Raw genomic sequence first — 11,229 nt, 5'->3', positions numbered from 1 at the left:
GACGCCGGGACTGCGCTCCGCGGCGCTGCCGCCTCCTCCGCTCTCTGGACTCTGTAGCCAAAACGTCACAGGGAGACGTCAGAGGGAAGTCATGGAGCTCCTGAAACCAGTTGCCATTTGTTTTTCAGAGTTTCAAGTCGTTTACTTAAAGAATAAAGAGAGGGAAAAGTGTAAGTGCGATTAAATGCATGAGAAATGTCTGTATTTTCAACAGCTGGTGGTGGAGAAGCATATGGTAGTGTTATAAAAAGTATTGTATTGTATTGTATATTGGGTTCTACCTTTTGGGTCCTATAGCAAAAACATCAGAGGGAACTCAGTCACGGAGATCCTAAAGCGCCACCAAGAGCAGCTTATTACTGAAGAAGCAAGAACAGCACAAGGACAGTGTTACAACGATTCCCCCTTCCCTTCCAACTACCTAGACTACGGGAATATTCATTATATTGTGAAAAACGCAATTAAAAAAAAAGTTTTTAAAAAGACATGTTTTTAATTTTTTTTTAAAAAATGTTAACAGTTTAATAACAATAAAATGGTTATAAAAATAGCAATATAATTAGAGTAATAATTATTTGGACAATTTGGATTAGGACGACATGAGACAATAGAAACAAATAGTTATGGACATCCATGTACCTTTTTCTGGGCACAATAAACCTAAAAATGGACACCCGTTAACAGAGGATTAACCCTTAAAAGCAACAGCCTGTTGCAAATTCATACACCATACAAGATGCATAAATTCCATTCAAACACAGGATTCTCTCTGGTCAGGGTCAAATTTTTCCTCCTAATCTTAATGGCGTCTTCAGGGCTGAGCGAGGCAGGAAGAAGTTCATGTATTCTGATAATGGAGCAATAAATTCTCTTTCTCTGAAAGATTTAGGTGTCCTGTGGCTGCTATCTGGTGCAAGTACCTCATTCCTGTCTTTAAAAAAATATCCCACATACATAGTTTCTATTTTAACATTATGTTATAACCTAAAACCATATTTAACGCATTACTTAAGAAAATTAATTCAGCATAACCTTCTAACATAACACATATAATATTCATTTCAATATTTGCAAAAAGCCAATCATAAAATAGGCATTTTTCACAATATGTTACTGACAGAGGATATAGTCAGACATATCTATTCAAAAATCCCTTCCATTTGATGATCTGTCATCTTGGCTGTCTTTTGTTGCCATGCCCTCTGACCAGAGATGATGCAACAGCCCTGAAACCTCCTCTCCCCTTGGTTGGGAGGAGGGCAAACCTGGCCTCAACAGGTGAGTCTGTGGCCTCCCCCACCCTGGACACAGCCAGAGCTCATTTTCAGGACAGATGCTGGGTCTGGCTTTCTTCTGGATACCTTTTCTTCCCCTGCCTTGTTTACTTCTCCCTAGCCCTGAGGTAACTGGAGAGTACTGTCACTGTTATCTCATGTCCCCTTAGGCAGCTGAACTCTCAGTTCCAGTCAGAAGGCACATTCAGGATGGGGTGGGCTTTGGTGGTTACAGTTTCATTGTGCAGTTTTGCCATAAAGGGCAAATTCCTTCATAAAAATGCTTGAGCCCTTAGCCATAATGTTTCAGTCTCTCACAGAAAGACACCTCAAAACCAATTCCACAAACCAAAAGCCAGAGCTGCTACTAACCATGTTCAAAATCCAAAGTATGAAAGTACATACACCAGAACTCCTGCTGTGGATACTGTGGAATAGAAAACATGGAATCCACCTCCCTGCAAGGAAAAGCTTTGTAAACATGACTTTAGCAACAGGGTTCTGTGAGAGTTCCTCTCTCCTTTCACAGCCTTTCTATGGATATACTCTTTTATTTAAAGCCAGCTGCATACTTTCCTGCAGAACGATGGTGTACAGATGCTAGAATTAGAAAAGCTCTGGTCTAATGTTTTTGAATATTCAGAAAAATTCAGGGGACGCTCCCTGGATCAATAAGTCATTACATATGTATTTTAATGACTTTATCAATGTCAAATATTGCATATTTATTAAGTATCTTCTTGTTTTGCTCTTAAGCTCACAGGGCAACATATTGATGCTACCAGGACCGAAGTCTTGCCAGCTGAATTTGTGCACAAAAAAATGTCCTGGGCTTCAGTATTTTGACTCACAAAGGCCTACTGGAGTTATCAGATGGTTTTTCCTTTGCTGCAGTTTAGAACTAGGCTACACAGGACCAGAATATAAGGGTCCTGTGTAGCCTAGTTCTAAACTGCAGAATATTTTTCCTTTGCTGCAGTTTAGAACTAGGCTACACAGGACCTTGGGTCTTCACAATCCCAGCAGCAGAGTGACTCTCAGCTCTCAGCCCAGCGGTGGTGACAAGAGAAAAGAGACTCGAGCACTGTGTGGCAGGTTCCACAGAGTGGAGACCTTTATTAGAGTAGGGCCCTCTGTGAAGGGAGCCAGGGGCAGCAGCTCCAGTTTCACAGGGAAAAATAGGGGTTTATATAGGGAACTGGAGAGCAGGGAGAAACTAGTAATGAATGGAATACACGTAACTTGAAGGAGTGACAAGGGAAAAACCAATGAGGTACAACAATTAACATAGAACTGCGAAGGATCATGGGTGGGAAGGGTTCCTCACCCTAACTGAGGTGTGCCTCATTCAAGGCTTGGCTCTCCAGGGGAGAGCAACCACTCCTTTGCTGGCTGATTCCTTGGCCCCCGCAACAGGCAGGGAGAGACTAAACATCTTCAAACCCCCACTGCCACACCACACCTTTTCAGAAACCCCCACTGCCACACCATACCTTTTCAGAAGGCTGCAGACATCTGCCCATCTAGTTCTTTAATCCAGCCTTTTATATTCTTCATCTTACATGCATTGCACCTGTGTGCCCTCTGTTCCCTGTATGGCTGGTCGGCACACCTGGCACTCCAGGGCTCATTGCTCTCAGTGCTGCTCACCTGTCCTGCACAGCTGAAGCCACTGGGAATCAGCCACAGCTCCACTCCCAATCACCACAAACTCTGTGCCCACATGTGCCAGTGTCTGCACAAAAACATTTGTCTGATGCTGTTACCTCACAAGCCAACAGCAAATATGCCCCGTGAAGGCACAGAGCCCTGTGTACCCACCTTCCTTCATGGCTGCACAGCTCTGCAGTGGAGACACTGCCTGAAAACCACTTCAGCCTCCTGGGAGGGAGAGGGAGTGGTGGTGGTGTGTGGAAAGAACAAAAGAACCTGGGCTTTTAAACACCAGATGTAATCTACATCTGGTAGATTAGATGAAGATGGCCTCTTGTTCATTCGCTCTTTTTTCTAGGGTTACTCTTCTGAAATTAGAGGATGTGAAATTTTATTTAAAGTCACAAATTTAATAGCATCCTAATTTATATGCAGATCCAGTTATGAATTATGAATTAGCTTGCATTTTGTTGTACCTCTGTTTGAATCCTGAGTAAAAAGTGCATTACTTTAATACAAATCTCAGATAAATTACAGTAAATTAGAAACAAAACAATATCAATTAAGAAAGGACAAAGTCTGCTACTAAGAAAACTTAACTGCTCTTCATTAACCAAAAAACTGTCCACACAGAAAGTGTAAAAGAAATAATTCTTAATCATTACCCCAAAAAAGGCATAAAAAGGTCTTAGATAAATCCAGCTGAGAAACTAAAAGTCAACTGAACTGATTTTCGTGGATTAAAACCTAACACAAAACTAAGAAGAGATAACAAGTACACAGAAAAAAACCATCTTGCAGTTTGGAGTATATCCAAATTTTTAGTGTACATAATAGTATTTACGCTATATACCAAATATATAATACCAAACTATTAGCATTAATAATAGTAAATTTCTATTATAACACTAAAACTACTCGATGGTTTCCCTGTCACAGGGAAAAAATTGCAGAGTGGAAAAATGTATGGAAAATATCACGCAAGTATATATCTTTTTTTGTCATCACACTCTTAACAATATTCACATTATCCACTTCACTGGATAATGAATCTCTTTCCTAAGCCAACCCACCCCAATGACTTTCCTCCCTGACCCTCCAAGAGAGTTTAGACACAAACAATGACTACTAAACAGTTTCTAAGCACCTATAAGGAGCGTCTGCAGTCACAGTAAGGTTGTCATCTGAGAAAACATGATACTCTTGGCATTGTCTTTTCTTATGAAAGAATGTTAATGGCATGCTGGAGACTGCCAGCAGTACCTCCCAAGGTAAGGTAGTTTTCAAGGAGGAATGGCTCTGTCCAAGCCACATCATTAAAAATGTAATGGTTATGGAGACCATATGTTTTCCTTGTTACAGACGTAGTCATTAAATTCTGGCTTTTCCAGTGATAAATTGATCCTGTAGGCAGGATGACAACTCAATGAAGAAAATAAAACAGGCAGTTTTAGTCTTTTTTTTTTTTTACACATATGTTCTAATAACAGCTTTTTAAAGAAGCACAGTTTTTTTGCCAGTTTCACATATTATAGGAATGAAATGCAGACCCACAAATTGAACTATGTTTTGCTAATGGCTCACCAAAAAAAGATCTAGGTAATGAAAAAACAATTGCCCCAATGAACTGCAAGTAAAAATACATTTTAAAAGACATTTTAAAAATTACAGATTTTGAATCCACAGGCGTACTTCAGGAATAGTGGCTGTGAAATGCACTTCACTCACAACACTTCAGCGTTACCTGAAAATTTCTTTAATAGTCACAAAATTGATATTCAAGAAGCATGAGCTAGAAACTGGTAAAGCAACATGAAGGCCATCTAAACAAACAGTCACACCAACAGTAATAGACACATCCAAAGAATTTCTCCACAAAATACACATTTCCTAGACAAGATTATGACCAGAGCTCTGTAGCTCACAAGGTTGTTTCTAGTGACTAAGCCAGGTATATTTTTTGCTTATGAGGTTTACATCTTGCCAATCTGCATCTGAGTACATGGCAACCTATAGGAGCAACAATTTAGCTTCAGACAATTCATACATCCCAGCTTGGCACACATAAGGTTTTTTTAAAGGCTTACTGAGGTTTTGGAAGTTTCCCTTAACTTCTCTTTGTGATGATGGTCCCGGGTAAGCCAACCTGTGAAACTGAACATCGCAGTTTTGAAATCCAGCTTGCACACTCCCCTCCGAATCCCCAACCATTCACTTGGCCCAAGGCAACACAATTTCTTTCTCAAGCTTTTGTTAATGGTTTTGTGCATGCTCTGAGCTTCTCCTGTTCTGTGTGTATCAGTAGATGTGAGAATGCCCACATCAGAGCACTGCCTTCAAAAGTGAGCTACCTGGAGAGAAGTGCAGGTGGGTCCCTTAGTGCCTCGCTCTGACTCTGATCATAGAACACTTTGAGTTGGAAGGGGCCTTAAAGATCATCTCATTCCAATCCATTTGCCATGGGCAGAGACAGCCTCTACCAGACCAGGCTGCTCAGAGCTCCTCCTAGCCTGGCCTTGAGAACTTTCATGGATGGAGCATCCACACCTTCTCTGGGCAGCCTGCTCCCCTTGATGAAAAACTTAAATATTAAGTGAGCTCTCTATGATTGTTCCAGCTGCAGCACTTTTTTTCCCCAGAAAAGGCATTTGCTCTTCAGCACCATCAACTCTTTAATAAATTCAGAAATAATACATGTTTTGAAAATCTTTAGAAAACTACAAAAAAGCCCAGCTGTCACCTCAATTTTAGCTCGAACTTCTGCATTCTGAAAAAGAAAAAATCTAGTACCAATATAATATTTTAACATAAGAACATAATGGGGATTACTGCTGCTACAATCATCCTTTTAAAGCTCTCTGCTTAAAGGTAATTACCACATTTTCAATGATAAAAGGGCCTTTACTATTTAAAATAGGCTGCATGAAGATCCAGATCCAGGGCATCTTCATACCTCCCAAACAAATAAGTTTTATTAGATAAAAAGCAAAAGCAAGACATTTATAAGATTGCAAAGAGTATTGCAATATAGTTTTCATAGTTTTTAAAGAAAAAAATTGAATTTAAAACTTTAAACTGTTGAATATCACTAAGCACTCAGTTCTTGCAGGCAGCTCTATGAAAAGCATTTAATATATCAGCTCTGACTCAAAAAATGATATATTTAATGTACATATTTGCTTTGGTCAGCCAAAATTATGTAAATCAAACTCTAGTAGATTTAAATTTCCCAAAAGATTTTTGTATTGGCTTCTTCAAATCCACATAAGATGGACCATTTGTATTAAACTTATACATAGACCAGACTCAGATATCTTCATGGTCCTAGAAAGGACCATTTAAAGCCTTCTGAAATCAATGCTACTTAAATAAAATCAGAATTCTGCCATATTTAAAATAGAAAAATGTTTATGTTTTACTGAAACATAAAAGAATGTCAAGTATTCATATATGATATGAAATAGTGTGGACTATAGTGTGGACTATAAAGTACCACAGTCTTGTTTCATTAGATGACAATTTACAGGGCATTGGGTCGAATGAGTTATTCTGTAAATACCCACACATCTCCTGCTTTGCAAAGTAAGCATTCTGCAAACATTTACTCTTTTGGTATGCTGCACACATTGGAATAGTTTCAGCTTGACCAAACATTTGCTACTGCAAACAGAACAGTCAAGCTGCTTAAAGAATATTCAAGAAGCGGTATTATGCTACTACTGCTTTTTATTAGGATTTGAATACTGCTCTCATATGCCTAAAAAATAGCACTGTCATGCCATTTTTGTTTATTTACTGATGTTGTAACAAACAGTTTGATGTTACAACAAACGCTGATGTTTATTTACTTCATGTTATAACAAATGACTCAAAGTGGGTAAAACACAGACTTAAACTTCCCTTAAGAAGCCTCTGGGCACAAATGGAACTGCATGACATCTTTGGGGGAGACTGGTGTCAGCACTTCTGGAGCTTGGTCCAGCCCAGAAATGCTCTTATGTTTTGCTAAGAGAGTGAGCACACAAGACTCAGTGACTTGGCTCACTCTTCTGTTGTGCCATCCATCTCTAGTGGCAAGGGAAGTATCACCGATAAATGAATTTTTAAGAGCTAGAACTTGTCATATAGTTTCTAACTTGAGAACAGAAAAATAACATTGAGTGGTTCCACCAGAGTCAACCAATAAAATGGTTTTTTGGTTTTTTTTCCCAGCAAATCTTTAAAGATCCTGAGGACTTAAAAATGCAAAATGACATGTAAAGTATCTTGCCAGTAGACTACATTTCACTGCCTTCAGCAAAAAGAGCTGTCTGGTTCTGTAAGCACCTACCTTCATGAGACTTCCCTGGTGCCTTCAGCACTCTAGTCCAAGCTGACTTATGTTGAGCCACTGCAATGCTGAGTAACTTACCCACTGAATGGCTTGCAGACTGAAGTATAACTAAAAGGGAGCAGGGTTAACAGGAACAGACCTCAGAAGTACATCAGCTTCTCTTCCATGGGTGCTTAAAAAGGCTTAAAAACTCAAAGAAGTCTGGCCCACAAGGCCTTTTGTATTGTTGCTTTTAATGAAACTTGATTACTTCATGGGTCTGTACATTTTTATTTGTTTTTACTAAAAAGCAAGTTATTTCACTTGGCAAGGGCTACAAACTTCCAATGTTTTGCTGAAAAGACACATCCAACAGAATGTTTTAAAATCAAGAGAGTCTCTGAAACTAATAACAGAAATGTACTTTAACATTGTTTTCAAATATTTATTACAACAACCCATAAACTCTTTTCATCCCAACAGGTATTCTGCCTGCAGTATCTGTAACCTAATAGACACATTACCCAAAATTGTCAGTTAAACAGCAACGAGTCTAAAAACCCCACCCTCCTTCCTACCAGACACTTTTGCTATTGTCTAAGACCACGAAGTTATATTAATAACTTAGCTAGCAAAAGTAAAAAGGCACCAACAAGAAAATTCAATGTGTTTGCACAGACAAAACCTTTTAGTCAGCTTTAGAAACACGCTCCTGGCTCTCAAATCTGGGATCCAAAACTCTAACCAGTGCTAGGGCTCATTCTTTTTGCTATAAAAATCTCTACCAGCATTCTCAGGATCTGACATAAGCCTTTTTGGCTGCTTCTCAGGGTTATGATAGCTTAGAGTCACAGATAAGCAAGCCTGGAAATACCAATCCTGCCAGAATAGTTCCCATCTTTCCAAACACAAATGAAAATCACAGCTTTACATAGTGGAACAACATGTAAGGAGCATATAATACATAGCATTAGAAAGGAACTTAACAGAGGGCCAGAGGTGTCACCCTGAAGGACTAACAACAAAAGCAATTTAAGAATTTGCTACACAGGAGTCTGGAAGGAGCTGGCCAGCACCTCACTTCAACTACACTTAGGGCAGGTGAGCCACAGCAGGGCAGGTGATACAAAAAACAAAAAAGGGAATCAGACATGAGAGAGCTTACTTCAATAGCAACCAAAGGTGAATGATATAACAGAAGGTAGCTTTTTTGAATATGGGATATTAACTTAAACATACCTCGGACATTAACTTAAACATACCTCGAACCTCCTGGTTTATACAATTGTGCTATTTGTTTGGAAGGTAAAATAAATAAGGCTTTTTTTTTCCATGAAGAAGAATGTATTTTCTGTTACTATCCCTGGAAGCGTTCAAAAACGAGCAAATGCGGCACTTGTGGTTTAGGAGGCGTGGTGGTATTCAGTCAAAGATTGGACTTGATGAACTCGGAGGTCTTTTCCGAGCTTCATAATTCTAGGGTTTGTCCAAGGAGGTGCTCCTTCCAGGCGGGCGCCAGGGCCGTGCATTGCGGGGGACGGGCGGTCGGGACGGCGGTGACCCCAGCAACGGGGAGGCTCAGACGCGGAGACAGTCGTTCTTGAGGCGGCCGAGGGGAGCTCAGACGCGGAGACAGTCGTTCTTGAGGCGGCCGAGGGGAGCTCAGACGCGGAGACAGTCGTTCTTGAGGCGGCCGAGGGGAGCTCAGACGCGGAGATAGTCGTTCTTGAGGCGGCTGAGGCGGGCGCCGTGGCTGCGCACCGTCAGCGCCAGCAGGTCGTACTTGTCGCGCAGCCCGCTGGAGACGTGGCGGGTCTCGCGGAGCAGGGCGCGGGCGTGCAGCAGCAGCCCCAGGAAGCTGTCGCCCAGGCGGGACTCCTCCCGGCCGCCCTGCTCCTGGCCCTGCCGGAATTTGCCCTCCAGCTCGCTCAGCGAGCGGTCCGAGCTGGAGTAGGCGTCGCTGATCTGGGCGGACTCGCGGCGCAGGTAGGCGCCGTAGCTCTCCTCCCCGTCCAGGTCGTAGGAGATGCTCCTGCCGATGCCCTCCAGCACCCGGCCCGCGTCCTCCACCTGCCGGCCCAGCACCGTCAGCTCCTCGCGCAGGGTGAGCCCGCCGCCCGGCGCCGCCGCCGCGCCGCACCGCCGCTGCTCGCTCACCCGGAACAGCAGCTGGCACCGCTCGGGGTCGTCGTTCTCCTCGTAGTCCCCATCAGGGACGAAGTAGTGGTGCAGGCTCCCGTTGGACATCTCGGGGTACAGTGGCCCCTCGAAGTACCCGCGGCAGAGGCTGCAGAGCCCCAGCAGCCACGCCAAGCGCACAGGGAGCGGCATGCTGCGGCCGGCGCGCAGCCTAGGGCCGCCCGTGCCGCATGGGGCTCCCCGCCCCGCCGCTGCCGGCCTCGCCTGGGCTGCAATGCGGGCCGAGCACGGCAGCGCGGCCGGAGGGCTGGCGGCGCTCTGGGGCCGGCCTCACCGCGCCGCCCTTAAGAGCCGCGGCCCCGCCGAGGGGGAAGCGGCCCCGCGCCGAGCCCGACAGGCCCGGGCCACCCCCGCCCCGGGCAGCGGCCGCAGGGCCCGCGAGCACCGCCCCCGGGGCTGCCGCACGGGCGGGGAGGGAGCGAGACGCGTACACTGCTCGGCTCTCAACAGAAAACTCCGTAAACCTGACCTCCACTCTTCTTCCCGTTAGAAACGACGGCTTTGCTGACAGCCTGACCTATGCAGCGTCTCAAATGCACGACTTGCGACAGAAGAACTTCTCCAAGTTGCTCAGGCACATAGTTGGTCATTGATAAAAAACTTGGATGGGAAAAAGATGCAGGATCAAGTAGAAACTGTAAAACAATAAAGCTTGATAGGGTAAGATGGGAAAATGAAACACAAATATGCTCTTAAACAAGATGTCTAATGTGTTTAAGTAAAACCCCATTACAGTGCATCTTATGGGGCTGACTTTGTAAGAAGCGTTTGTTTTCATTAAACAGTATTTTGGGTGAATCTAGTAGCAGAATTGTGGCACAGCTGAACTGTGCGCGTGACTTTTAGAAATCTGTCTTTATCATTTTTGAGTTGTTAAATCAAGGTGGGATCACGAAAAGAAAGGGTCTGTAAAGTTACCAACTCCTTTCATATAATTTCTCCTCTTTCATGGAAAAAAAATCACCACCTAACAAAGATTATACCAAATCCTGCAGTCTGGATTGGGAGAGATTTACATGCAACAATATTTATGTTGCCTCTATAAAGTAAGTACTTTAACTGTCATCTTGACACTTTCTGCATGTTGTAAATAACTATGGTGCTTACAGTTAATTTAGTTGGGAAAATAAGCCAGACCAGCTTTTTTTCACTATTATTCTGGGCATTGTAGATTAAAGGCTTATGGGGCTCAGGGGCCTTTGGGTCTACAATTTCTTATGCTGCCATTCATTTTAGACACCTATAATTCAAACGCTGTCTTGATCCCCTTCCCTCACATCAGCTTCTTCTGTAACCACAAGCTATCCTGTCTCTGGGCACATGTGAAGCAAATAACAGCTGTAGAGACCAGCTCCTCATCTTAATTTCAAGTGTACTGAGCTCCACAAGCTGCTCCCTTCTTTGCTGACTGTTCCTTGAGGCAAGGCATCTATTCCCATGTGTCTGGTAGGTTCTTGGGAGCTCAGGGATAAACTTAACTGCAAGGCCAGGCCCTTTAATGTAAGACACAAAGTTACTGAGAGCAAGCTTTCATCTCTGTGTGGCCTTTAATAAATACTCCATGGTAACCTGTGATATCAGTGTGCCTGGGTATTGACTTCGGAGCCTACTGCAGCACTTCACATAAGCTCAGATGGTCATAAGATTTACACCAAGAGACAAAGGCAAAAAATAAACCAACCAGTCAGACAACCAACAAAAAATAACCAGAGACAGCAAGAGCAATAACTGAAGCCTTCATCTACTTAATTGATTTAAGGTAGTCTCTGCAAGTTCTGGAGTCCTTTGAAA

At 43.0% G+C, this 11,229-nt stretch overlaps 1 protein-coding gene across 1 annotated transcript; it reads right to left on the bottom strand.

Moving 5' to 3' along the window:
* Positions 1–4,124: 4,124 nt before the first annotated feature.
* Positions 4,125–9,661, bottom strand: FIBIN (fin bud initiation factor homolog). The gene has a single exon (XM_058807240.1). It carries the CDS (start codon positions 9,568–9,570, stop codon positions 8,944–8,946), a length of 627 nt encoding a protein of 208 aa, XP_058663223.1. The 5' UTR covers positions 9,571–9,661; the 3' UTR covers positions 4,125–8,943.
* Between the last annotated feature and the right edge of the window lie 1,568 nt (positions 9,662–11,229).

This window comes from Ammospiza caudacuta, chromosome 6 (assembly GCF_027887145.1).
Source record: "Ammospiza caudacuta isolate bAmmCau1 chromosome 6, bAmmCau1.pri, whole genome shotgun sequence".
Lineage (NCBI taxonomy): Eukaryota > Metazoa > Chordata > Aves > Passeriformes > Passerellidae > Ammospiza > Ammospiza caudacuta.
This window is presented reverse-complemented; position numbering and strand designations above follow the sequence as displayed.

Coding starts and splice junctions, on each gene's coding strand:
- FIBIN (XM_058807240.1), bottom strand. CDS start 9,570: ATGCCGCTCCCTGTGCGCTTGGCGTGGCTGCTGGGGCTCTGCAGCCTC.